This window comes from Mandrillus leucophaeus, unplaced genomic scaffold (genome assembly GCF_000951045.1).
Source record: "Mandrillus leucophaeus isolate KB7577 unplaced genomic scaffold, Mleu.le_1.0 Scaffold4, whole genome shotgun sequence".
Lineage (NCBI taxonomy): Eukaryota > Metazoa > Chordata > Mammalia > Primates > Cercopithecidae > Mandrillus > Mandrillus leucophaeus.
The window spans coordinates 4,574,721-4,602,611 of record NW_012104253.1 but is presented as its reverse complement, the minus strand read 5'-3'; the positions used below and the strand labels follow the sequence as shown (position 1 = coordinate 4,602,611).

General features: G+C 48.9%; 2 protein-coding genes across 3 annotated transcripts in view; both read left to right on the top strand.

Moving 5' to 3' along the window:
• The window catches only part of HHIPL1 (HHIP-like 1), a 38,101-nt gene extending 29,761 nt beyond the window's left edge, over window positions 1–8,340 (top strand). The window contains exons 10-12 of the mRNA XM_011991801.1: window positions 963–1,057; window positions 7,788–7,867; window positions 7,943–8,340. Coding sequence (XP_011847191.1) covers window positions 963–1,057; window positions 7,788–7,867; window positions 7,943–8,340 — 573 coding nt within the window. The remainder of the gene's footprint in view (window positions 1–962; window positions 1,058–7,787; window positions 7,868–7,942) is intronic.
• Window positions 8,341–8,507: 167 nt separating this feature from the next.
• LOC105547886 (cholesterol 24-hydroxylase) overlaps window positions 8,508–27,891 on the top strand; it is a 41,931-nt gene continuing 22,547 nt past the window's right edge. Inside the window, exons 1-5 of one of the 2 annotated variants that reach the window (XM_011991649.1) lie at window positions 8,508–8,791; window positions 15,321–15,401; window positions 16,019–16,100; window positions 23,934–24,007; window positions 24,488–24,574. In XM_011991649.1, the coding sequence (XP_011847039.1) occupies window positions 8,673–8,791; window positions 15,321–15,401; window positions 16,019–16,100; window positions 23,934–24,007; window positions 24,488–24,574 (443 nt within the window). In that variant the 5' untranslated portion in view covers window positions 8,508–8,672. Of the gene's footprint in view, window positions 8,792–8,820; window positions 9,037–15,320; window positions 15,402–16,018; window positions 16,101–23,933; window positions 24,008–24,487; window positions 24,575–27,891 lie in introns of those variants that run through there. The other variant, XM_011991650.1, reaches the window with a different exon arrangement.

The following is a 27,891-nucleotide window of genomic DNA, read 5'->3' as shown; positions in this document are numbered from 1 at the left end:
GCCAGCGGGGAAGCCTGGCAGCGGCCGCTCCGCCCTGTGTGCCCGCGGCGGGTGCACACGCTTTCTAGGGTGAAGGGGGTGCGGGTGTGTGCTGTCCTGGGCACCTGTGTGAGGCGCTGCAGTGCATGTGTGTCCTCCGCAGACCCAAGGCAGGAGTGTGTGTTGGCGGGGGTGTGGGCTCTGGGTGTGCATGGTCCATCCTGGGCCGGAGGAGTTCCTTTCTTACCTCCAAGCATTCCAGACACCAGCAGGAACACAGCCTGCTATGGGACCCTGAGGAGGAAGGGCAGCCAGGCTTCGAGGATGGACATGGCCCCTGGTTTGCTAACAGAGGCACAGCTGGCAGACTGAGGGCGGTGGAGGAAACCAGGCTTGTCCTGCCCACAGCTGGTGTGGAAGGTGCCAGAACATCCGGAGGGTGGCCTGAGGAATGTGGCCCAGAGAGCACGGCCTGGTGCCTGCCCCCGCCCCTTAACCCCCGCAGTCAGAGGCGCTGGAGAGTACCGGAAGGCACCCAGTGGGGAAGGGGAAGCCTTCTGGAGGCCTGGGGCCCCACTGGAGGGGCAGGCTGCGTGGAGGAGCCAGCACCCGCTCAGGGAGGGTGGCTGGGAGGACTGGATGACCTCCAAGGCTGTGTGCTGGAGAAGCCACTCAGCAGCATACCCAGCCCTTGTGGGTGCTCCTGGGATGGCACCAGCCTCCTCCAACCCCGAGGCCTGATTCTCTCTTGCTCTCGGGGCAGGAGCCACCCACACTAGCTGGGCAGAGCTTTCACCCTGACCCTCCAGTGAGTGGGTGGGCCTCCACTACTTTCAAAGCTGTGTTTGGGCTCTAGGGCCACCTCTGTCCTTTCCATCCCCGTCCCTGCTCAGTGTAAACCCAGGAGACCTGATTCCTCCAGCGCTACCTCGGGGCTGACCAGGCTGGGGGTTCCGTGAGACTACTGACACTTTTTCACCCAGGGCTATGCCAACCATGTGGCTGTTTCCACACCACTCTCCTGCCTCCTCTCTGACCTGCGCCTGCGTGGGAGCCAGGGTGGGAACCGGGAGAAAGGGTGAGGCCTGCCGCCTCCCACCTGCATCACAGGTGGAAGCTCCTTTGCTCCAGGGATGCTCGGCCCTGGCTCTGTGCCAGGCCGCAGAGGGGCACTAAGTGTGACTATGCTCAGCCTCGGACAGGAGCATGGGTGGGGGTGGGTAAGCTGATGAGTCAGCAGGCAGTGAGGACAGGACGTGGCCCATGTCGGGGGTTGGAAGAGGTCTGGGTGGGGCACCCAAACCCAGCCGGTGGGGAAGGCTTTGGGGAGGTAGTGATGCTGTGCCAAGTTCTGGGAACTGGCACCAGGGGTGGCTGGGCAGGCACATGGGTCAGGCACGAGTCTGGCAGGGTCTCCTAGCTGCTAGTATAGGGTCTCCTAGCTGCTAGTATAGGATCCTGGGCTGCAGCAGAAAGCTTTAGGGTCACTCTCTTGTACACCTCATACTCAGTGCTTTACAGAAGGGGAAACTGAGGCGCACAGCAGTTAGATATCTTAGGGCACCAAGCCAGGGAAGGGAGAAGCCAAGTTTGAATACAGCAGCTTAGTCTAGAGCCCCCACACCCTGACCACTGCCCCATCTCCACTATGCCTGCAGAGAGGGGTGTGCTGGGGCTCCTGCCTGGTGTGGGGGTGCCAGCCTGGCTGGGAAGCAGCTGTTGGGGATACCTGGGGGCTCCTCTTGCCTGGCATGTGGCCCTGCTGCTGGCTTCCTGCTCCTCTCAGGCCTCCAGCAGCCTAGGGGTGGTTGAATGAGCGTCTTCCCGGGATGCAAGGGAGTTCTGAACTCTGATGCAGGGGTGTCAGGAGATAGCAGGCCATTAGTGGCCATCCCGGCTGAATTCCTCACTGTGCAGATGGGGAAGCGAGCTCAGGGAGGCTGAGTGTCCCAGGCCTGTTGCCAGATGAAGCCACGCTGAGACTGGAGGCCAGGGAAGGTGCAGCAAGCCTTGAGGCCCTCAAGAATGTGGCCAAACCAGGGCCCTGCTCGCCTGGCTCCAGAAGCTGTTTTGCTCAGAGATGGATTAGGAGGGTTGGCAAAGGGAGCTCTGGGTATGGCCTCAGGCCCTCCAGTACTTCTCTGGGCAGTTTGGGCTTTGGCCGTGAGTCCTCCAGTCCAGGTGTGCTCCATCCCCAACCTCCAACTCATCACCTCTCAGGCCCCAAACTAGGCCTGGGCTAGGCTGTCGCCTGACTCCTGGGGACTGACTCCATGGTCCCCAGGTCAGTGGTCCCCAACCTTTTTGGCATCAGGGACAGGTTTCATGTAAGACAATTTTTCCATGGATGGGGGTTGGGGGGATGGTTTTGGGACCAAATGTCCCACCTCAGATCATCAGGCATTAGATTCTCATAAGGAGTCCACAGCCTAGATCCCTCACATGCACAGTTCACAGTAGGGTTCATGTTCCTATGCGGATCTAATGCTGCTGCTGATCTGACAGGAGGCAGAGCTCAGGTGGGAATGCTCGCTTCCCACACTACCCTCCCCCACTGCCGCTCACCTCCTGCTGTGTGGCCTGGTTCCTAATAGGCTGCCCATCAGTACTGGTCCTTGGCCCAGGGTTTGGGGACTCCTGCCCTAAGTAGTAATAAGAGTGGACAGCTGTTATATGTAAATACTTGTTCCCCAGTGCTGGAAAGAAATAGCACTAGAACATAAATTTAATTCTCTCAACAAGGCAATTTTACTTTCTGCAGAAAGAGTGCTATCACAGATGGAACAATGGCAAAAGCACACCTGAACAAAGGAGGGAAGCAATGTTTAGCCCTTACGCAGTTTGTCCCTGCTACTGTGTCCTGTGTCCATTGGCTTGAGCCAGACCGCACAATCTAAACTAAAACCCGATTGGCTGTTTAAAACTTTTCTAAATAGGTAAAAGTAATGGAAGGATAAAGGAAAAGAGGAAGTTGCTTAAGAAAGGACTTAGAAAACTAATAATATTCCCAAATAAGGAAGGGGCCTAGGGTGCGAGCTGGGACATGCCTGCAAGCATGTCTATCACAGATATTTTGGTTAAAATACAAGGATGTAGAATGTACTATGTGCCTGTGAGCATGTCTAACAGTTACATAGGATAGGGCTTAACAAAGAGTTATTAGCATAAAGCAAGGAGGCTTGAAGGAAGTTCGTCTTTAAAATAAACTATTATTATTTTTTCTTTTTTATTATACTTTAAGTTCTAGAGTACATGTGCACAACGTGCAGGTTTGTTACATATGTATACATATGCCATATTGGTGTGCTGCACCCATTAACTCGTCATTTACATTAGATATATCTCCTAATGCTATCCTTCTCCCATCCCCCCACCTCAAAACAGGCCTGGGTGTGTGATGTTCCCCTTCCTGTGTCCAAGTGTTCTTATTGTTCAATTTCCACCTATGAGTGAGGACATGTGGCGTTTGGTTTTCTGTTCTTAGAAACTATTATTTCTAATGCTTATGATTTATTCTTTAACAAGAAGGGAAACTTGGAAGAGGAACTTTTACTTTCTACAACAGCTGACCTCTGCTGAGCGCTTACTGCATGCCACGCACTGCTCTGAAAGTTTAACATACCATTCACTTGTGTAATCCTCATATTAATGCACGTTTACTCACATGGAAGCTGAGTCCCAGGGCATTTGTCACTTACCAAATATCACACAGCCAAAATTTGAATTTGAGCCCAGGCAGTCCAGCTCTGGGACCCTGCTGTGGGCCTTCCTGCTGGGCATTGAAAGTCACCCCCACCCCACTGGGACACAAGTTCAGAGAAGGGCAGAGCTGGCTCCCTGTCCAGTGCTTCTTTCACTCCACCACCTACAGCTGGCCACTGAGGGAACATTCAGAAGTGACTCTGTCCCCAGGGACTCCGATCTTGCCTTAAAGTCCTCTAGGGCCTCTGGGGATGGGGCTGGTCTGGGCACAGCCTTCACCCTTACCCCCTCTAATCCAACCTCTAGTCAATAGCCAGGGTCAGATTCCCAGAGAGGGGCTGCCCTGCCCAGTGCCACACAGCTTAATTCTGGAGCTTCAGGGTCAATGCTGCAGGGGTGGCCCAGTGTCCAGGACTGTGTTCAAGGCATCAGCCAGAGGTTACAACACCCCAGGCCCTAGACTGAGCCAAGGGTCCCCATGTTTATACCTTAGACATGTTTGGGAGGTTCAAGGAAGCTGGAAACCGGGTTCCAGTCCTGGCTCTGTGCCTGAGTCTCATTGCAAAACAGAGGTCACCAGGATTATTGGATGAAAAATGAGGTAGCATTGCAGATGTGCGTGGCACGTACACTCCAGGTTGCTTCCTGGACAGAAAGCTCAATCCGAGGCTGGTGGCATCCATGCTGGCAGTAGCCAACTGTCTACAACAGAGTGAGGAGGGGCATGCCACGTGAAGGACCAGCATCAGAATGACCTGGGAAGAAACACAATAGCAGGAGAAAGAGCTCTTTCAGCCTAACATGTAGAACCCAAGTCTTCTTGTGCGGCATCTGTCCCCTCTCCCCTCCTCCCCCACTGAGAACGAGCTTTTACTGAGCACTTATTACACGCCAGCTACGTCAGGTGTGTCAGCTCATTTAATCTTGACAACAGCTCCATGAGACACCCTCAATATCACTGCCCCTGTTTTCCAGATGAAGGGACAGATTCTTAGGGCATTATGTAAGTGGTCCCCAGGACTTTAGAGGCAGGTTTGCACCAAGGCCCATTCTCCCAGAGCCAGATCCTTCTCCTTCCCTGGGATACTGCACCTCCACCCTGCCAGGCCACCCACGTAAAGGCAGTCAATTCAGAGCCACCTCTTATGCCTGCATCTCTCCCAACAATTCCTGCTGGGAAACCACTCCCCGTATGGTGTCATCTACACTGGTGGTTTTCAAGCTTGAGAAGAATCAAGTTCTACAGGGCTGCTTAAAACACAGGTTGCTGGGTCCTGTCTCTCAGAGTTTTTGACTCAGTCTTGGTTGACAATTTGCCGTTCTAGAAGCTCCTGGGTAATGCTAATGCTCCTGTTCTAGGGGCCATAGTCATTGTCCATACTGGTGCTATTCAATAGAAACATAATGTGAGCCAAACAGGTAATTTAAAATCTGCTAGTAGCCATGTTAAAAAAGTAAAACAGGTAAAATTAATTTTAATAATGTATTTTATTTAACTCAACATATTCAAAATATTATCATTTTAATAGGTGACCCATAGATCAATGACTTTTTTTTTTTGGGACAGGGTCTGGCTCTGTCACCCAGGCTGGAGTGCAGTGGTCCCATCACTGCTCACTGAAGCCTCAAACTCCCAGGCTCAAGTGATCCCTCCACCTCAGCCTCCTGAGTAGCTGAGACCACAGGCATATGCCACCACGTCGAGCCAGTTTTTTTTTTTTTTCATTTTTTTAGAGAAGGGGGTCTCCCTATGTTGCCCAGGCTGGTCTTGAACTACTGTTCTCAAGAGAGCTATTGCCTCCACCTCTCAAAGTGCTGGGATTACAGTTGTGAGCCACTGTGCCCGGTGACCTTTTTTTCCATTCTTTTTTTGTATTAATCTATGAGATCTGGTGTGTATCTTACACATAGCACATCTCAATTGGACTAGCCACATTTCAAGTACTGGATAGCCACATGTGGCCAATGGCTGCCACACTGAATAGCTTACTCCAGACCCTCCAGTGAAGGAGCAGGTGGTTGGCCACGTCTTCCAGGCAGCGCCTCCTGCTGGTGGCTGACAGGGCTGCCCACCCAGGAAAAGGGCCTTCAGCCATGGGACCTGAAGCCTTGGTGTGCAGCCTGTGTTCCCTTACCTGATCACAGGATAGCTGGGAGCATCAAATGAGGTGGTGATGGGACAGCTGTGTGCTTGGTGCCTATGGAGAGAGGAGACTGATGGCTCACAGGTGGGGACACAGACTGCTCTGGAAGTGCTACTCCTGGGGTAAGCCATGGTCATGTTGAGCCAGAGCTCAGTGGTGCTGCCCGATGTGTCAGAGAATATGTATGCCCACTCCTCTCCTTAGCTGTATTTGGAGAGGTTCACCCTGACCACTGCTCCCTGACGCTGCTCTACACCTGCTTTCTGTGGGCTTCCAGGCTGGCCTGGAGCTGTTCAGGACCAGGCTCTTCCATGAAGGAACTGTGACAGTAGGTAGTCAGGCAGACATGAGCAAGGCAGGAGAGGGCCCTCCTCCAACCAGGAATGTCAAGTGACCATCAGGTGATGGTCAGGCAGTTGATAAACTGCTTCTCTAAAATAACTGGTCGCAGCCAGTGCCAGGAAGAGGCAATCTCCCAACAGATAGAAACACCTGAAGCTGGTGATCGGCCTCCCGATATCTCAGGAGCTGGGCGAGTGGGCTCAAGCATGCACACTAAGGCAAAAGGGCAGCGATAAACTGGTAGATGACCTTCCTCTAGGAACACCGGTAAGGGAAAAACACCTCAAATGAGCGTGTGCATAACTTCAGTAAACACAGCTGTGCATTCGGCCCCTCCCAGGTGCTGACAGGCCACCGCGCACGCAGACAGCCCGCCCCAAGGGAGGACTCAGGGGAGAAGAGAGATGCAACCCCCCGGAAGCATGCCAGTCTACAAAACCCCGAGTCAAAGGTCAAGCCACGCACTTGACTCTCTCAAGTCACCTGCTTGGCCCTCTTCTAAGTATACTTTACTTCCTTTCATTCCTGCTCTAAAACTTTTAAATAAATTTTCACTCCTGCTCTAAAACTTGCCTCTCACTCTACCTTATGCCCCTCAGTAGAATTCTTTCTTCTGAGAAGGCAAGAACTTAGGCTGCTGCAGACCCATATGGATTCGCTGCTGCTAACAGAATCATTGTTCCAGGGGTCCAGAGAGACAAGGCAAGAGAAATTCCTCTCCAGACAGTGCGATGCATTGTGTAATCTCAGGGAGCCGTTCCACAAACTGGATACTAAATGTGGTGCGGTCACATTTCTTTTCTAGCTAACCACCCCAACCCACCTTCCAGCGCGCAGGAATCCACACCCTCCTTCTTGCAGCCTCATCCTCCCTCCAAACTGCCCCCAAGCCCTGGAGCTTTCACAGCCGACAGGGGACTTGGTGGCCCCATTCCACACCTCACCCCAGCAGGGCCAGCCTGAGTTACCCGGTGCGCCTGCGGCTGCTTGTCACCGCCGCCACACGGGGGCGCCGTGGCAAGCCAACTTCCCCGAGTCCAACTGGGAGGACGGGCCAGGCGTCGGGGGGATGGACGCCCTGCTGCCCACCTGTCCAGGCTGCAGTGGCCCCGGGGAGCAGAAATCCCGTCGCCTCCGTGCTGGGCACGGCTCTTAAGGCTTGGCCCTCTCCGTCGTCCCTCAGCCCACACCCCTAACAGCCATGTCCCAAGTCCCTGGCGGGGACTGTCCCTGACTGTACCTGGGAAAGCGGTACAAAGGTCCCCTTAGTTTTCCAACCCCCAACCTCTCCAGGACTGGCTCAAGCGTGGGGCAGGGGCATTGCCTCTTCTCAAAAACCCAGCACCAGCTACACTCCCTGGGCACCTCCCTCCAGCCCGGGGACCTTTACCTGGGCTAGGAGTGGGGCACACCTGGCCGTCCCCAGTCACGGCTTTCACGCTGGGTGGTCCCTCGGAATAGGAATTGGGAACTAAAACGCCCAGAGTTGGCCTCATCATCATACGGGATGGGTAAGGAGACGTGCGTTACGACAGAGGGGGAAGCCCTGATCATTATTTCGAAAATACCTTCTCCTCCGCTACCCTCGCCTCCCCGGCACACTTCCCGCTTTCCCTGGAGGGCGGACCCAGATTTTCATCCCTCCAACTCCTTCGGACCTGAGCCAGCCCCTCAGGTGGGGCTTCGCCTGGTCTGGGAAGGTCCGTAGGCGCATAAGTCTCTGGGAGAGCAGCCTCCGGCCACGCCGTGCGCACAGGCGTCCTTCGGTCCCGCAGGATCCTGCCACCAGCCCGTGGGCCCCGCTGGCGGACCACGGGCGCTAGATGCGGACTATCCGGGCGGAAGAGGCGCCCCGGGACAACTGGAGAACAACTTTGGGGGTCTGGGGTTCCAAGGAGAAGTTGGGGAACAGTCGGCGTCATGCGGACTTCTGCAGGCTGGGATGGGGCTTCCGGGCAGGTTTTGGGGAGAAAGGAAGGGGCCTAAGACCGCGCGCGGAAAGATGCCGTTATTTGGCGGCGCCGAAGTGGGCGGAGCCAGCCAGCAGGACTTCGCGCCGCCGCCGGGCCAGAGCGAGGGGGATCGGCGTTGCCAGGGACAACGCGTTCTGGGCGGAGCTGCTGCTGGGGCGGACCTGAGTCTGAGGAGGTGGGGGCGGAGCCTGGGGGGCTGAGCCAGAAGCGGAGTTGTGATTGGTGAAGACTACATGCTCGGGGCGGGGCCCGGGCTGGGGCCGTGTGGAGGTTGGGGCGGAGCTTTGGGGGGCGGGGCGGGGCGGGGGAGGGCCCCGAGCTCCGGAGCCGGAGGCGGAGACGTGGTTGGCGGGGACGGTGCGCCCTGGGAGGGGTCGGAGTCGGCGGGGGCGGAGCCGAGCGGGCGGGGAGGGTGCTGGGTCGCGCCGGGCCTGGGGCCGAGGCGGCGCGCGGCGCTGACAGCTGAGTCGGCTCGCGGCCTCCCGGCCCCCTCGGCGCCCGGCCCGACCCTGGCCTGGCTTGCCCCGGAGCCATGAGCCCCGGGCTGCTGCTGCTCGGCAGCGCCGTCCTGCTCGCCTTCGGCCTCTGCTGCACCTTCGTGCACCGCGCTCGCAGCCGCTACGAGCACATCCCCGGGCCGCCGCGGCCCAGGTGAGCGGGGCTGGGGGCGGGGCCTGGCTGGGGCACTGGAACTGGGGACCGGGGGACCGCGTCTAATCCGGCGTCCAGGCCGGGGGTCCGGCCTCGCCTTGTGCGCGCGGCCGCTGCGAGACGGCGGCCCGGAGAGGGGCGCTAACTATTCTTAGTAACAAATTACTCACAGCCGCAGCAGCTGCTGGGCGCCCACCGCGCACAGCTGGGCCCCACAAACGTGATGTCAGCGACAGCCCTCTCAGGTAGGCGCTATTGTTACCCCATCGTTCAGACGAGGAGACTGAGGCGCGCAGAGGCGAAGTCACCTGCCCAAGGTCACACGGTTGGTAAGCCTAGATTTAAGCCCAGGTCAGCCTGCCTCCAAAGTGGGCGCTGTTAACTTTGAGACTTGGACAGGGTCAGCCTGGATTGGAGCACGCTGTACTTCAGTCATGTTTCCTTTTGTTTGTATTTCTGTTCTGGGACACCCCATTTGTCTTCTCCTTAGTACTTACAATTCCATTCTTGGTCCCCACCCCCACGCAACTTACACCCCCCGCAACTTGCCACCCCCCCCCAAGCTTAGCTTTGTGAAGCTTAAATTAAATGTGTCATTTCCCTGCTCCAAGGGCTTCCCATCACTTGACAACTAAATGCAGTTCTAAATTAAGTCGGCTGCGTGGCCCGCGAGGCCCCTGCCGAGCTCTCCGAACCCACTCTCCTCCTTGCTCTTCCCTCTTGCTTTCTCACTACTGCCCCCAGCCTTTCTCCTCCCAACCCCCCCTTCCCCCGCCGCAGCTTCCCTCCCCCAGGGTCCTTTTCTCAAGCCTGGGCCTGGCGGGCTTCTTCCTCTGCTCCTCTCAAACAGGCCTCGCCGAGCACCTTGTGTAAAGACCACCCAGCCCCAGACTTCTCAGGGGCCATCACCTCTGAAGTTACCTTCTTTCCACCTGTTGACTGTCTGTTCACTTGTTGACTGTCTGTCTCCCACTCTAGAATGTGAGCCCCGGGAGGACAGGGACACTCGGTGTTCGCTTGTGTATCCCCAGTGCCTGGCATGTTACAGAAGCTCAATAAATATTTGTTGAATGAATTAATAAACAATGGTATTAGACACACTTTTTAAAATCTCAGGACATGAACGTTCTGGAAGGCACCCTTCTCCAGCACAAGCCAGATGTATTGGCATTAGAAGCCTGAATCTCTGCTTGATGGGTTCAGGAAAGATCTCTGTGGCTGGTGACATAGGGAGACAACTGTTCTCCCTGCTGGCTCTTTGCCCTTCTGGTGCTTTCTCTCTTCTTGCTTAGCTCCTCTGCCTTCTACTTTACCTGGATGGTTCTTCCCCCCAGCCTTCCAGGTTTGGCTTCAATGCTAACTCCGCAGGGAGGTTCCTCCTGCTCCCCCCAAAATATTATGTTCATTTTATAAACCGTGAAGTCACTGTAATTTTCCTTTACAGCATAATGTTAATTGGGTAATTATTTGTGCAAGCTCTTGTTAAGTGTCTGTCTTTTCCATGGGCCCCTGTCTGTCTCAGTCACTACTGCGTCCCCGACATGTAGCAGCACACAGTACATGCATAGTAGACACTTGATCAATAGCGATTCAAGGTTGAATGGTGGAAATTTCCCATAAGTTCTGTGATGTACACTATCACCCTCTCAAGTTTTCAGATCAGCCATCAGCACTTAGAATTGAATGAGTTTGGTGCTTATTCTGATAAGTTTCATCGTTACTTGGTCTTATAAACTCAGATGACCTGTTCTGGTCTCTGTGTCTTGAGAAAGCAGAACTTAAATCATCTTTTAAAAATTGAAATGTAACTTGCATTCCATAAAATTTATTCTTAAATGTATGATTCAGTGGTTTTTAGTATATTCACAGCACTGTGCAGCCATCGCCATCAATTTCAGAACTGTTTTGTCACCCCAGAAAGAAACCCTGTACCCATTAGGCATCACTCCTCATTTTCCCCCACCCCTCACAGCCCTACAATCATTAATCTGCTTTCTATCTCTATGGATTTGCCTATTCAGGACATTTCATATAAATGGAATCACACAATATGTGGCCTTTTGTGTCTGGCATCTTTCACTTAGTATAATGTTTCAGAAGTTCATTCATGTGGTAGCATGTGTCCTTACTGCTTTCCTTTTTATGGCTAAATTCTTCCCAAATCTTATACCACAAAGCCTACATGTGACCTGAGTGTGTGGGGTGCGGAGGGAGGAGTGGGAGGAAGATGAATATAATCATGATTGGGCTCTGTATTGTAAAGAGGTGAACTGAACAATGCATATATAAAAAGATTTTGGATTAAAAATTGGTTAGTGGTCAAATATAAAACTGCACTAAATGAAAGTTCTGGAACCTCTTCTAGCAGAAACTCGATGCCTTGGCATTAAAAGGCTGGATCTTTAAACTATGGTTGGCGACACTGTGGTTGACTAGAGATCTGTGTGTTGAGTCCCCAGTAGTGGCATTTGTGCCTGGGAACCCTATGACTTTGCCAGCTGGCAGGCAAGGATCCCTCTCGCTGCAAGAGGCAACTCTTCATCCTCCTCATTCTGCAGGAGGCCCTCCTTGAGTGCTCCTCCTCTGTGCTTTTCTTACCACATCCTACTGCATGGATCCGTGTAACAGCTGAAAACTCAGACCCCCCACACTCAGATCCCACACAAACACTTGTAGCTTCTTTATTTCTCTGTCACTGTTCTAACTTTCCTCATCAGTCCCTACTCTCCTGGTAATGTGGGAGTGGATGTAAACTTGACAATGAAAGGCCTCTCTCTCCCAATTTTTATTTATTTGGGGATAAATTGACTCCTGGACAGTGCTGGTTCTACTCCTACTTGCCCAGTTGCTGGGGTGAGGCTGTTCAACAAGGAGCAGGGTGGCCAGCCATGGGGGAGCCCCACAGCTGGCTCTGGCAGGTGCTGCATCTGATGGGCTTTGGGTGCCCATCTGAGCACTAACCACCCTGCCCCTCTGGCATGAGCCACAATCATGGCCCCTCACCCTCACACTCCTCCACTACTGCAGCATTCCCTTCATCCCTCTGGGTGACTTCACCGTGGGCTCTCCAGATGGCCTCTGCTCTTTTCACTGGCCAAGGCTTTCTCTGCCCACAGGAGAGCTTGGGTCCCCACTCAGCCAATCGTGGTGTTGCTGGAAACTGGATGTGCTGGAGAGGTGTTGGGGGGCAGGTGGTGGGGGGTTGCCTCCTCTCTCCCAGGGCTGCTCTGCCATGTCCAGTCTATCACCAGGGACATGCCAAGTGGGCTTCTGCCTGCCAAGATGCTGAGCAACAAGTCCCCATGTCTGGCCATGGTGTCAGCCTTACCTGCTTGTTTCTAACACCTGGGTCTTCCTGCTCTGTTGTTGCCTCCCCAGCGCCCCCTGCAGGTGTTAGAAGGAATGGGTTTTTGTTCCTTTTCTTGCTGGGCCATGGGGACCCCACCCCTCTCTGTGCCCTCTGTCTTCCTGAGATGGCACTCACCTTCCTTCCCATGTGGCACGGAACCCCAGGGGTTGGGGTGGAAGCTCTGGGCTCAGACTCTGTCCTCACTTAAGTAACTAAAAACTGAGAACATTCCCCCAGAATGTGAGCTTTGGGAAGTGAGAGCGAGGACACTAGATTACTCTGGAAATACATCCAGGCATGTGTGATGTCCACAGCCCATCTTCCGGTAAGTTCAAGGCCACTCACCTGGCGTGAGCCTCCACTGCAGGCAGCCAGTCAGCCACCCTGCACTTCCTTCCCCAGGGCGTTTATTCGCCTACTCTCCCTTCCTGCTTCAGTCCCCATCACCTCCCCCTCCATCCGCACTCTCAGCTTTTATTCTTGCCTCCTACTTCCCTGAGCAAAGGGAGCAGCCGGTGAGTTTTCTTCCTGGGCTCCACTGAGCAGCTGCCCACCTCCCGCCCCAGGCCCACGCGTACCTTCCAGCTGTTCCGGGAGGGTAGCCCAGGCCAACCTGCCCCCTCTGCTCAGCAACCCTGTCCCAGGAGCACCCCCCTCCGCCCCCCCCCCACCATCAGCGCTCTTCCTCCTCTTCTACATCATCCCCATTTTTATATAATATGCAAAAATTCAAAGCTTGGAACAAAACCCTTTCCTTCACCCTCACGTTCCCCTGCAGCTGCCGCCCCCTATGGTAACCCACCTGGCTGACTGCCTGTCTTTGGGCCTCTCCTTTCTCCCCTCTGGTTCTTTCTGCCCCATACCTCTCCACCAAACTTGCTGGGGGCCAGGTTCCCGGTGATCTCCATGTTGTTGAACCCAGCCATCAGCCCTGGATCCTCGTCTGACCTGGCCCCCAGCAGCCTGGGCAGAGCCAATTTCCCCTCCGCCTTGTCCCGCATCCTCCCCTGGCTTCTCACCCACTCTCCTGGCTCTCCTCCCTCCTCCCTAGCGCTCCCACTCAGGGCACTTGGCTGGCTGTCCCTATGCTCCCAACCTCTCAGTGATGGCTCAGTTCTTGGTCCTCTTCTCTGTCTGCATCCATTCCCTTGTGGCCTCATCCAGTCACTGGGCTGGAAATGCCACTTTTCTGCTGTGGGCTCTCAAATTTATGTCTCTGGCCTACAGCCCTTCCCTGGGTTCCAGATCTGAGTGTCTAACTTCCTGCTCAAGAGTCCACCACAAACTTTACTGGTCCCAAGCCAAGCTCCTAATTTCATCTGCTTGTCTGAGATTGAGATGATCCTGAGATAAGAAATGAAGTGTAAGTAGTTTAGGAGGTGGGGGATGATCCCAGGTTGAGCAGTAGGAGGGGAGTGGATAAAGAAGATAAACAAACCAATAAAACAAGTTACCTCTTGGGAAAACTGAGGTGCAATTCCCTGGGAACCCTGGGGACTTGTGTACAGCACATGCCCAAAGCTACCAAGCTACCCCGGAAGTGGAGGGGCTGAGGTCATTGGTGGAGGGCTTCTCGAAGTGGGTTCATCTCCTGTGGGCAGAGCCAGAGACAGCCCTGGCAAATTGCAGGGGGTGGGCACAGTGGCTCTGCCACCCCAACCAGCTCCTCCTCATCTTGGTAGATGTCGGCTCCATCCATTCTTCCAGCAGCCCAGGCCAGAAGCCCAGAGTCATCCTCATACCCCCATAGCCAAACGGCACGTTTCAGTGCTCAGCCTCACAGTGCATTCAGAATCTGATCCCTTCTTGTTGTTGCCTCTGCTGCCCTGCTCTGTTCTGAGCCCTCGTCACCTCTCCTAGTCCCTCCCTGTCACTAGTGTCCCTGCTTCCTCCCCTACCCTGGTTGCTCTCTGCAGTCCTGCAAAACAGTCCATTCAAACCCAAGTCAGAGCCCATCTCTGCTCTGCTCAAAACCCTCCAGTGGACCCCAGCTCACCAGAGTCAAGGCAAAAATCTGGACCACAGCCCACAAGGCTCTACGTGACCTGCCCCCAGTCTTGGTGACCCCACCTTGTACTCTGTTTCCCTCAAGTACTCTGCCTGAGCCACACTGTCCAAGCACACTCTGACCTCAGGACCTTGGCACCTGCTGTTCACATTGCCTGGAAGGCTCTTCTCCCGCTTCTTGCAGGTCTCATCTCACAAACCACCCTCTTAGAGGGATATTCCTTGCCCTGCCTGTGTTAACCCATTTATGCCTGAGGTTACAGTTTTTTTGAATTTGAAAAATCAGACCTTGGCGATGACCTTGAGCAGTAGGACATACATAACTTCCACAAGCTTAGCATTCCAATAATGGAACACCAGGCATAAATGGGTTTTACACAGACACCCGCACACTCATTCCCCAGCACTTCCTCTTCCCCATACTCTGTTCTCTTTTTCTCCTATCACCCTTGGACATTGTCTTTATTTGTTTATTTACTCTCCGTCTCTCCCTGGGAGAATGTGATTTTGTTGTCACCCATTGGGGATGCTGCAGTGAGCTCGGTAGGAATAAAGTCATACAGGAGACTTGGTAGGAATAAAGTCATTCCAGGAGTCATGGGCCCCCTGGAATGAGCTTCAGGATGACACTGCATTGGCTTGTTTACAAGTTGGTGAACACAGCAGATTTATATGACCAAACCATCCCTTGCTGAGAAGGGCTTTGGGGAGCCCTGGTACCAGCTGTGCAATTGTGGGTAAATGACTTCACCCTTCCATCTTGGCTGTCCTATGTCCTATACAATATGGTTAATAACAGATTGATCAGCCATATGGGGAGGTTGGAGGGGTGAAGCCTAGCATGGTGCCCAGCGTGGTTAGTATTGGGGAATATCTGAGGGTGATTCCACACAATATTATTGAGTCCTTTCTATCTGCCAGCCCCCAACTTCTGTGCCAGGGAGACAGGAAAAGAAACCTGTTTCTTCTCCAGGAGGGTCTTTGGAGCTAGTCAGACCTGGGTTTGCATCCTGTCTTTATTCTTACGGCCTGGTGCCCCTGAGCCAGTGCTGTAACCTCCCCATGCCTCGGTCCTCCTGTCTGTGAAGTGGGCCTCGTAATAAGATCTTGTGGGGAAGGGACCGTTCTTTCCTGTTGAATGCTGGTAAGCCTAATGTTTCCCATTTCTTCTAGTTTCCTTCTAGGACACCTCCCCTGCTTTTGGAAAAAGGATGAGGTTGGTGGCCGTGTGCTCCAAGATGTGTTTTTGGATTGGTGGGTTCTCATTTCTCACTTGTTGCCCTTACTCCAGGTTCCCTTGGGGCAGCTCCCCCAACCCAATCCAGCACACAGACTCCCAGCCTCACCTTTCCCTAGACCAGGTTACTCCCAGCCTCAGCAGTTCCTCCCCTGAGTGGAGGCAGGTGAGACTGGCTTGGAAGCCATGCTCTGCCATTCACCCACTGCAGGACCTTAGACCAGCCGTCAGAAGCTCTCTGAGCCTCAGTTTCCTCATCTGTAAACTGGTTGGGGGGTGTGACTAGGTAAGAGTCATTGTTTGGTGTGACACTTTTTTACATTGTTCAAAGCACTTTCAAAGATGCAAATAATTCGATTCCCAGGACAACCTTTTGGGACGATCAAAGAAGGGATGTTTCCAACCCTATTCCATGGCTGTGGAAACTGAGGCCTGGTGGGGGACGTGACTTGGCAAGTGAGCAACAGGGCAGAGCCTTGCCCCCAGGGCTCCTGGGCCCCAGCACAGCACTCTTTTGGTAGCCCTCATTGAGCACCTTCTGGGACGGGACACATCTGTTTCTCTGCTGGGCGGGGTTGGTGATAGTCATACCTCAGTTGGTTGACAGTTTCCTTCGGGTCACTTTGGTTTCCAGGGCTAAGAAGTATGGACCTGTTGTGCGGGTCAACGTCTTCCACAAAACCTCAGTCATCATCACAAGTCCCGAGTCGGTTAAGGTAGGAGGCAGAGTGGTTTCCATGAGGGAGTTCCCTGCCTTTTGTTGGGTTGGGGGAGTGAAGCCAGGTCCCAGAGACTTTGGAGGAATATTCCAGAGCCAGGCACATTTTGGCTGGTTTCCCAAAGATCCAGAAGGGAATGGCATCTTTCCCTCTAAGCACCCACTGCTTGGGGACTCTTGCAAGCATTGCTGTTTGATGTGGGGAGTAGATGGGGACCTTGCTGTCCCCATTTGGGTTGGAAGTTTTGCCCAACTGGTGCACACATGTTTAGTTTGCCTCTCTTTGCCTCAGTTCCTTCATCTGTGAGATGGGAATTATAACCCTAACTCCAGGGCTATGATGAGTTAAAAATTGATCAATTTATTTAACAAATAAAATGTCAAAACATCCTTAAATAGTGCTTACTATGTACTTTTTTATGCACTTCACAATTAGTGACTCATTTAATCCTCATAGGAGTAGGGACTCTTATTAGTCCTTTGGCCAACATGGTGAAACCCTGTCTCTACTAAAAATACAAAAATTAGCTGGGCATGGTGGCAGGTGCCTGTAATCCCAGCTACTCGGGAGACTGAGGCAGGAGAATTAGTTGAACCCAGGAGGTGGAGGTTGCAGTGAGCAGAGATCGCACCATGGCACTCCAGCCTGGGTGACAAAAGTGAAACTCCATCTCAAAAAAAAAGGGCCAAGCACAGTGGCTCACGCCTGTAATCCCATCACTTTGGGAGGCCGAGGCAGGTGGATCACCTGAGGTCAGGAGTTCGAGACCAGCCTGGCCAACATGATGAAACCCCATCTCTACTAAAAATACAAAAATTAGCCGGGCGTCTTGATGCATGCCTGTAATCCCAGCTACTTGGGAGGCTGAGGCAGGAGACTCGCTTGAACCCGGGAGGTGGATGTTGCAGTGAGCCAAGACTGCACCACTGCACTCCAGCCTGGGCAACAAGAGTGAAACTCTATCTCAAAAAAAAATTGATATAATACTCAAAAAAAAAAAAAAAGACAGCTTAACATTCCTAGCTACTTGGGAGGCTGAGGCAGGAGAATCACTTGAACCCGAGAGGTGTTCCCACAGCACTCCTGCCTGGGTGGCAGAGTGAGACTCCATCTCCAAAAAAGAGAAAAAAAAAAAAAAAAGAAATGAAATGAGGAAACCAAGGCAGGTGATATTATCTATCATGTCTGCCATGAAGGTTCTAAGAATGGGCTTCTGCTATGGAGTTAGCAGAAGTGGGCTCAACTCTGGGCTCTGCCACCAACTGGCTGTGGGACCTTGGACATGTTGCTTCATCATTCTGGGCCTCCGTTTCCTCATCTGTGAAATAGGGGTGGTGCCTCTGTTACAGGATGGTTGTAAGAATAGAACTAAAATAATATAAATGAGCCACCTAGCCCCTGCCTGGCACACAGCGATTGCTCAATAAACAATGATGCATTTTTTTCTTACTGTGGGTGCGCAGCAGACGTGTGGGGCAATTCTCTGCAACGGAGGGTGGCTGTAGTGACTCTGAGAGGGATAAAATACAACTTAGGTTCAAGACCAGGAGACAGGTTGAATGAATAACCAGGAATCTCTAGTAGAATGTTAAAAATGATTTTTCATAAAAAATTTAATTTCAAACATAGACACAGTTTAAGACTTGCTAATGCATGCTACCAAAAAGCATGCACGAAGACTTTTGTGATGCTTAATGAGAAAAGAAGTTTAAAGATATATATTGATGTAGTGAATTATACTGATTGATATTCAAATGTTAAACCAACCTTGCATTCCTGGTCATGATAAATTATCTTTTAATTACTGTTAGATTCAATTTACTAATATTTTGTTAAGAGTTTTTGTTTCTATGTTTATTTGATTCTTGTAATGTCTTTGACTAGTTTTGATATCAGGTTAATACTGACCTCATAGGATAAGTTGGGAAGTGATAACTTCCTCCTCTATTTTTTGTAAAAGTTTGTATGGGAGTGATGTTATTTCTTCTTTTAATATTTGATAGAATTCACCAGTGAAGTCGTGTGGGCCTGGAGTTTTCTTCGAGGGAAATTTTAATTTTTTTTAAGTTACACATTTAATTTTTTTACATTGTATGTTTTAAAGTTTAAATTGTGATAAAATGTACATAACAAAATTTACCATTTTAGGTGTAGAGTTCAGCAACATTAAAGACATTCACATTGTTGTACATCCATCACTGCCATCCATCTCCAGAACTTTTTCTTTTTCTTTTTTTTTTTTTTTTTTTTTTTTTTTTTTTTTTTGGGACGGAGTTTCACTCTTGTTGCCCAGGCTGGAGTGCAATGGTGTGATCTCGGCTCACCTCCACCTCCACCTCCTGGGTTCAAGTGATTCTTCTGCCTCAGCCTCCCAAGTAGCTGGGAATACAGGCATGAGCCACCACCCTGGCTAATTTTGTATTTTTAGTAGACACAGGGTTTCTCCATATTGGTCAGGCTGGTCTTGAACTCCCGACCTCAGGTGACCCACCCACCTCAGCCTCCCAAAGTGCTGGGATTACAAGCATGAGCCACCGTGCCTGGCCATCTCCAGAACTTTTTCATCTTCCCTAACTGAAACTCTGTATCCATTAAACAATAACTCCCCATTTCCCTCCCCCCAGACCCTGGAAACCACTATTCTGCCTTCTGTCTCTGTGAATTGGACTACTCTATGTGCTTCATACAGGTGTAATCATATGGCATTTGTCTTTTTGCATCTGACTTATTTCATTTAGCATAATGTTTTCAAAGTTAATTAATCTTGTAGCATGTTTCAGGATTTCCTTCTCTAGTTGACATATGGCATTCAGATTTTGTGTTTTCTTGAGTTTGATAATTCATGTATTTCAGGAGATTTGTTCACTTCACATAATTGCTTAAATTATTGGCATAAAGTTCTTTATAAGATTTTCTTCTTTTTTTTTTGGTCTGTAGGATCTGTGATATGTTCCCTCTCTCATGCCTGAGGTAGTGATTTGGGTTTTCTTTTTTTTTTGATCAGTTCACCAAAAGGTTTATCAATTTTATTCATTTTTCCAAAGAAGTAGCTTTTGGTTTTATTGGTTTTCTTCATTGTTTGTCTGTCTTCTATTTCATTGATTTCTCCTCCTCTTTTTTTTTTTTTTTTTTTTTTTGTTGTTGTTGTTGAGATGGAGTCTTGCTGTCACCCAGGCTGGAGTGCAGTGGCGTTATGTCAGCTTACTACAACCTCTGCCTCCCAGGTTCAAGTGATTCACCTACCTCAGCCTCCCGACTAGCTGGGATTACAGGTGCCCACCACTGCACCCAGCTAATTTTTATTTTTTTAGTAGAGATGGGGTTTCACCATGTTGGCCAGGCTGGTCTCGAACTCCTGGCCTCAAGTGATTCACCTGCCTCAGCCTCCTAAAGTGTTGGGATTACAGGCGTGAGCCACCACCCCCAGCCAATTTCTCCTTTTTCTTATTTCCTTTCTGTATTCACTTTGGGTTTAATTTGTTCTTGTTCTGATTTTTAGGATGGAGTTTAAACAATTGATTTCTGTTCTGTTTAAACATTTTTTCTATTCTAATGTAAGCATTCAGAGCTATACATTTCCTTCTAAGCACTGCTTTAGCACAAATTTACCACAAATTTTGATGTTTTTTTTTCATTTGGTTCAAAATATTTTCTAATTTCCCTTGTGATTTATTCTTTGAACCATGGATTATTTGGATATATGTTATTTAATTTTTAAATATTAGGAAATATTCTAGATATCTTTCTGTTATTGATTTCTAATTTAATTCTGTAAAGTCAGAGAGAATACTCATCATCACGATTTCAGTCCTTTTAAATTAATTGAAATTTGTTTTATGGCCCAGCATATGGTTCATCAAAGTGAATGTTAACGAACCCTTAGAAAGAGTGTGTATTGTGTTACTGTTGAATAAAGGGTTTTAGAAATGTCGATTAGGTCAATTTGGTCAATAGTGTTATTCAAATCTTTTAAATCCTTTCTAATTTTCTGTCTACTTGTTCTAGTGGCAGGGCAAGGAATGTTGAACCCTTCAGAATCATAGATTTATTTATTTCTACTTTCAGTTCTATTAATTTTGCTTCCTGTATTTTGAAGTTATGTTATCAGGTGTGTACACGTTTAGGATGGATTTGACATTTGATCACGTTTATGATGAATTGACTCTTTTATCCTTAGAAATGTTCGTCTTTATTCTTAATAACATTCTTTACTCCAAGTATATTTTGTATACTTTAAGCCATTCCAGCTTTATTATTATTATTATTCTTTTGAGAAGGAGTTTTGCTCCTGTTGCCCAGGCTGGAGTGCAATGGCGTGATCTTGGCTCACTGCAACGTCCGCCTCCCAGGTTCAAGCAATTCTCCTGCCTCAGCCTCCCAACTAGCTAGGACTATAGGTGCCCGCCACCATACCCAGCTAATTTTTGTATTTTTAGTAGAGATAGAGTTTCACCATGTTGGCCAGTCTGGTCTTGAATTCCTGACCTCAAGTGATCTGCCCACCTCAGCCTTTCAACGTGCTGGGATTGCAGGCATGAGCCACTGTGCCCAGCCTCCATTCCAGCTTTCTTATGCTTAGTGTTGCATGGTATATCTTTTTCTATTATATTACTTTTAACCTATCTGCATTTTTATATTTAAAGTGGGTTTCTTATAGGTAGCACATAGTTGATTCTTGCTGTTTTATACAGTCTGACAATCTCTGCCTTTAATTAGAGTGCTTAGGTCGTTTACATTTACTGTAATTATTGATATGACTGTGTTTAAATCTACCATGTTACTGTTTGTCCCACCTGTTGTTTGTTCCCTATTCCTCCTTTCCTGCCTTCTTTTGGATTAAGTATGTTCTAGTATTCTGTTTCATCTCTACTATTGTCTTGTTGATTGATTGATTGAGACAGGATCTCACTCTGTTCCCCAGGTTTCATAGCTCATCACAGCCTCAAACTCCTGGGCTCGAGCAATCCTCCCACCTCAGCCTCCTGAGTAGCTGGGACTACCACCATGCCCAGCTAACCACTGTTATCTTATTGGTTCCTTTTCTCTCTTCCTTAGTGGTTTTCAAAGGGTTTATAATTTCATCTTTAACTTATATAAATATATCTTCAAATAATATTATACCACTTCATCTCTGTCTACTGTTAAGATTTTTCTCTTTATCACTGATATCAGTAATTGATTATGATCTGCCTTGGTGTACTTTATTTGCTGTACTTTTCTTTGTGTTAATTCTATTTGGGATCCTTTGAATTTCTTAGATATGTGGGTTCCATGATCACATTAGTAATAGATGTTTTATAGTTCTTATCTAGTAGTTCTATCATTCCATTATCTGGGCCTAGGTATAGGTCATAATATCCTGCTTTGTGGCATGTCTAATGATTTTTTATTGGATACTGGACATTGTGAATTTTACACTTTTGGGCACTAGATTTTGTTATATTCCTTTAAAGATTGTTGGACTTCATTCTGAGAGATGATAAAGTTACCTACTTGCAGTTTGATCCTTTCCAGGCTTGCTTTAAGGCTTTTATAAGGGTGGGTCTAGAGTAGACTTTTACTTGAGAGCTAGTTTAGCCCCACTGCTAAGGAGTGACCATTCTGGGGCCTCTACTGAAGGTCTTGTGTCTGAGGTTTGTCTATTCTGGGTAGTGGAAACTTGAATAATTATTGGCCCCGTGTAAGCTCTGAGAATTCTTCAGTCTGTAGTCACCCAGTAATTCTTCTTTCCCCAGCAGTTGTTTTGGCCGGTCTTCTGAAGTTCCACCCTACATTTGCATAGATTGCATACATCCGAAGACCCAAGGGACCCCATGCAGATTGCTGCATAGGAGCTCTTTCTATGCATAGCTTCTCCCTGGTACTTTGTCCTACTAATTTTGGCCTCCTTTGGTCTGCCTAGCCTCTGATCTCTGTCTATTCAACTTGGCACGTCTGCTGGACTGCATTTAGGTCTTTTCTCTTTGTGCTGCTGTCCTGGAATTGCCTCTGGGTAGAAAGCTGGGTAATCGTAGGTCATAGGTCTCACATTTTCCCCCTCCTTCTCTTGAGATTCACAATCCTGCACTGACTGTTGTCCAGTGTCTGAAAGCAGACATTTCATACATTTCCCAGGTTTTCTGATTGTTTATGGCACAAGGGCAAGTCCTTAGCAGTTTCTCCTTCCTGGGTGGAAGTGTGCCATCAGCGTGTGTGTGACCAGAGGAAGCAGCAAGGCACTGGGGGTTCCCTGTGCATCCCTCACATCCCGCAATTTATGTCACCAGACCATCACAGGATCCCCAGCCTCTGGAACAGCAGGCCATGGGAGTGCCTGGTTGTGAGGGGTCACCTGGTCAGACCCTGACTAAGGCTACTCTGCCTTAATGGTAGGGATCTTCAGTTCAATCTAAGAATGACTCACTTAGACCTCAGCTGACTCTAGGGTATTTGAGAGGGGCCTGTAAAGTGGGCATTTACTGTCACAGTCTTCCTCTTGGTGGGACAGAACTTGGGTTACAAATGACAGTGTTTGGGGTACATTTGAGGTCCCTGGAATGTGGTTCATGACACAAAGTCAGCCACTTCTGGGGCTTCCTTTCAGCTGAACAATCGATGTTAGACTCCCAGGAGCTAATCTCAGAGAAGCTAGCAGCACCCGGGTTAACTGATAGTTGAGTCATCCTCTTACTGCTTCCCAGCACCCACAGGATAAAGTAGTAGCTCAGAGAGCAGGCCTCTGGGCTCTGGGCCCTGCAACCCCTGCAGCCCCTTCCCACTCATGCACCTCTGCCTGAATGTTCCAGGGGACCTGTGCTCCCTTGGTCTGGATCATAGCCATTTCTCCCCTCTCTCCACAGCAAATTGCCTGGATTCAAATCCTGTGTCTACCATTTACTATGTGTGTAACCTTGGGTCAGTTTTAAACCTCAGTTTCTCCATGTGTGTGTAAGATGAGCATAAAAACAACACCTGCAGCCAGGCGTGGTGGCTCATGCCTGTAATCTCAGCAACTTGGGTTGACTGGGCATTGAGTGAATTGCAGGGTGCAGCTGTGCACCTGGCATTTATTGAGCACCTGCTGTGTGCCGGGCACCATTCTTAGCACTTCTCATGTAGAACTGACACTCTTCACAACAAACTTGCCAGGAGGAACTCTTTTTATATCCATCTAAGATGAGGAAACTGAGGGGCAGAGGAGGTGAGTAACTCATCCAGGGTCCCAGAGTTAGTACGTGATGCAGCAGGGATGCTGAGCCCAGATCCAAATTGAAGCTGGCTGACTACACAGCCCATACTGTTAACCACTGGGCAATCCTGCCTCAAGAGCTGTTGGCTAATGTTACTATTGTTACCATCCAGCTCTCGGTGAGGTAAGTTGACTTTTCCTCCAGGGAGTCTTCATTGACCGCCCGGGTGGAGTGCATGCTAGCAATATGAAATTTGTGCCGAGTGTCCTTCCTATGTCCCAGAAGCCCTTCCTCTCCCAGAAGGGCTTCTCCCTTCTCACTCTGGTTTCAGAGCAACATTTGCATTTTCCTGTTTTGCTGCTCTGGAAGGTGACATGGTATGGGGTTCCAAGTGTGACATTGGAGTGAGCAAGCCCTCCCCACACTCCCTGACTGTACGTCCATAGGAAAATCACTTCGCCCCTCTGTGCTGCATTTTCACCATCCCCACACAGCTGATGTTACCTGAAGATAGGGAGGATTGTGTGGGATCATGCATGGGAAGTGGGCACACTGCGGCTGGGACTCAGTCAGTGGTGATTATTCTGGGCATGTCTCAGAAGAGCATTTTGCAGCTACTCACGGGTGCATGAGACTATGTTGGTTTTTTGGGGATATTTAGAAGTTCCTGATGTCAACCAAGTACAACAAGGACTCCAAGATGTACCGTGCGCTCCAGACTGTGTTTGGTGAGAGGTAAGGAGGCGTGGTGGAAAGCCCGGCTGGGAGGTCAGGAGAGCCCTGCTGTGAGCGAGGGCCAGTGTGGTCCAGAATGTGGGGTGTAGAATTGAGCCTGAGGCCCTGGCTGCCAGGCATGTGATGAGTGCCCCGTAAACAGTGGCCCCACTCTTGTCACGAGCACTTTCCTCCTTCTCCCCCAACCTCCAGATGGCAGGGAATGTAGAGGCCACTGAGGTTGGCCTCACAATCATCCTGTTCCTTTTTAAGTTATTTTTAAAATTCCAGTAAAACTGACATAACATTCACCATTTTCCCCGCCTTAGAGGGTACAGTCTAGTGGAATTCAGTACATTCACAATGTGGCGCAACCATTGCCACCACCTGGCTCCAAAACCATTTCCTCATCCCAAAATGTGACCCCAAGCCCATCACGCAGTCACTCCCCACCCCCAACCCCCCACCCTCCTTCCTGCATCAAGTGTGTGTCTCCTGCAGACTCTTCGGCCAAGGCTTGGTGTCCGAATGCAACTATGAGCGTTGGCACAAGCAGCGGAGAGTCATAGACCTGGCCTTCAGCCGGAGGTGAGTGTGGCCGGAGGCTCCGTGGCTCCTGCCTGTCTAGAGGCAGTGGGGACTGTTGAAGCGTAGGTGGGCCTTGGGGAGGGAAGTGTCCACCCAAGGGGGCCTCACTCAGCTGAAGGGAGAGAAGGAAAAGGGGAAAGACAGAGTGTTAACAGTCAAAAGGGAGAGAGAGAGACAGGCTGGCCCAGTGGGGATGAATGAGGCTCCCATGCAGTTTGGGAATATCAAGGGCTGAGTGCCCATGATGGCCAGAAGCATGGGGATTCCTGTTCTCCAAGAGCTCCCCCCATCAGACCTCATCACTCCTTGTCAGGGCTTCTTCTTTTATTCATTTTAGTTTTTGTGTTTTGGTGATATAGTTGTGCTTTGTATAATAATGTTTCAGTCAATGACAGAATGCATATGTGACAGTGGTCCCATAAAATTATGATGGAGCTGAAAATTGCTATTGCCTAGTGATGTTGTAGCCATGGTAATGTCGAAGTGCAACGCGTTACTCGCATGTTTGTGGTGGTGCTGGTGTAAACAAACCTACTGCACTGCCAGTCATACCAAAGTCTAGCAGATGCAATTATGGACAGTACATAATATAGATAATGATAATAATTGACTATGTTACTGATTTATGTATTTACTACAATTTTAACCATTCTTTTAGAGTAGGTTCCTTCTACTTATATATTTTTTTAAAAGTTTACTGTACAACAGCGTCAGGCAGGTCCTTCAGGAGGCATCCACAAGAAGTCATTGTTATCATAGGAGATGACAGCTCCATGCCTGTTATTGCCCCTGAAGACTTTCCAGTGAGGCAAGATGCAGAGGTGGAAGGCAGTGATATTGATGATCCTGACCCTGCGTAGGCCTAGGCTAATGTGTGTGTTTGTGTCTTAGTTTTTCACAAAAAAGTTTTAAAAATAAAAAAAAATAATAAAGCATATAGAATAAGGATACAAAGAAGATAATATTTTTGTACAATTGAACAGTGTTTGTGTTTTAAGCTAAGTGTTATTACAGGAGTCAAAAATATTAAAAAATTGAGAAGTTTATAAAGTAAAAAGTTCTAGTAAGCTAAGGCTAATTTATTATTGAAGAAAGAAAAAAATTTTTAAACTCAGTGTAGCCTGTGTCTAGCTTTTATAAGTCTACAGTAGTGTGCAGTAATGTCCTAGGCCTTCACACTCACCACTCACTCACTGACTCACCCAGAGCAACTTCAGTCCTGCAAGCTCCATTCATGGTAAGTGCCTTATACAGGTGGACCATTTAAAAAAAAAATCTTTTAGACTGTGTTTTTACTGTGCCTCTTCTATGTTCAGATACACAAATACCATTGTGTTTCAGTAACCTGTTGCACAGGTGTACAGCCTAGGAGCAATAGTCTAGACCATATGGCCTAGGTGTGGGGTAGGCTATACTGTCTAGCATTGTGTAAGTATACTCTGTGCTGTTCACACAATGAAGACATTCCCTAACGACACATTTCTCAGAATGTATCCTTGTCGTTAAGTAACACATGACTGTATTTTACTTTTTAAATAACTTTTATGGAGGTATAGTTCACATATCATACAGCTCACCCATTTAAAGTGTAAAATTCAATGGTGTTAGTTTATTCATAGAATTGTATAACCATCAACACAGTATATTTTAGAACATTTTCATCACCCTCAAAAGCAGTCATTCAGCTGGGCGTGGTGGCTCACGCCTGTAATCCCAGCACTTTGGGAGGCCAAGGTGGGCGGATCACCTGAGGTCAGGAGTTCATGACCAGCCTGGCCAACATGGAGAAACCACATCTTTACTAAAGATACAAAAATTAGCTGGGTGTGGTGGCACATGCCTGTAATCCCAGCTACTTGGGAGGCTAAGGTAGGAGAATCACTTGAGCCCGGGAGGTGGCGGTTGCAGTGAGCTGAGATCGTGCCACTGCACTCTAGCCTGGGTGACAGAGCGAAACTCCATCTCAAAAAAAAAAAAAAAAAAAGCAGTCACTCCCCATTTCTTTCCAATTCCCCTATCTGCTGCTGGCAACCACTAATTACTTTCTGTGTCTATGGATTTTTGCGTTGTAGACATTTCATATAAATAGAATCATGCAATACAAGGTCCTTTATGCCTGGCTTCTTTCATTAGCATCATGTTTCCAAGGCTCATCCGTGGTGTCATCTATATTAATGCCTCATTCCTTTTTATTGCCAAATAATATTTCATTGTATGAATATACCACATATTGTTTATCCATTCATCAGTTAATGAACTTTTGGGTTGTTTCTACTTTTTGGCTGTTATGAAAAATGCTGCTATGAGCATTTTTGTACAAGTGTTTGTATGGATGTATGTTTTCATTTCTCTTGGATAGTTACCTAGTGGAATTTCTGAGTCACATTGGTAACTCTATTTTAACATTGTAAAGAAGGTAATCTTTTACTTTGATATAATTTTGAATTTATAGAAAAATCGCCAGAATAGTGTAAGGGACTCTTGTATATCTTTTACCCAGATTCACTTACTGTTTATTATTTAAATCACCATTTGCTTTATAATTTCTTCTCTTTATGAGTGTATATGTAAATGTATTTATCATTGTGTGTGTATACATATATTTTTTATATACTACATATTTTATAAAACCATTTAAGAGTAAGTTAGAGACATTGCACTCTCCACCTTTAAATACTTCCATGTGTATTTCCTAAGAACAATGACTACAAACTATAGTTTATCAAAATGAGAAAATTAATGATATTAATCTAATACTGTTATCTAATTCACAGTTCATATTCAAAATTTGTCATTTGTGCAGTCGTAGCTGTTTTATTTGTCTAAAACCTAATCCATGTTCATGTGTTTCATTTAATTCCCCTGTCACTTTAGCCCCCTTTATTCTAGAACAGTTCTCAGCCTTTCTTTGGCTTTCTTTACCTTAACATTTTTTAAGATGACAGGACAGTTTTGTAGATGGTCCTTCAGTTTGAATTTGTCAGCTGTCTCTCTGCACTGTTAGACTCAGGCTATCCCTCTTTAGTGGTAATGCTACAGAGTGATGCTGTGTCCTCCTTGGGGCATTGTATCAGGAGGCACATGCTACTGATCTGTCCCATTGCTGGCCATGTTAAGTTTGCTCAGTGGTTGAGGTGGTGCCTTCCAGGTTTCTCCACTGTGAAGCTACTCTTGACTATGTAATCTGTGGAGGACTGCATAAACATTCTTGCTGGAACTCTTGCTACAGCCTCCTTGTTGGCTACTCCTGTTTCCCACCTCCAATATATCCACTCACCACCCTGGAGAGATCTTGTTAAAACAGATATGACCATGCC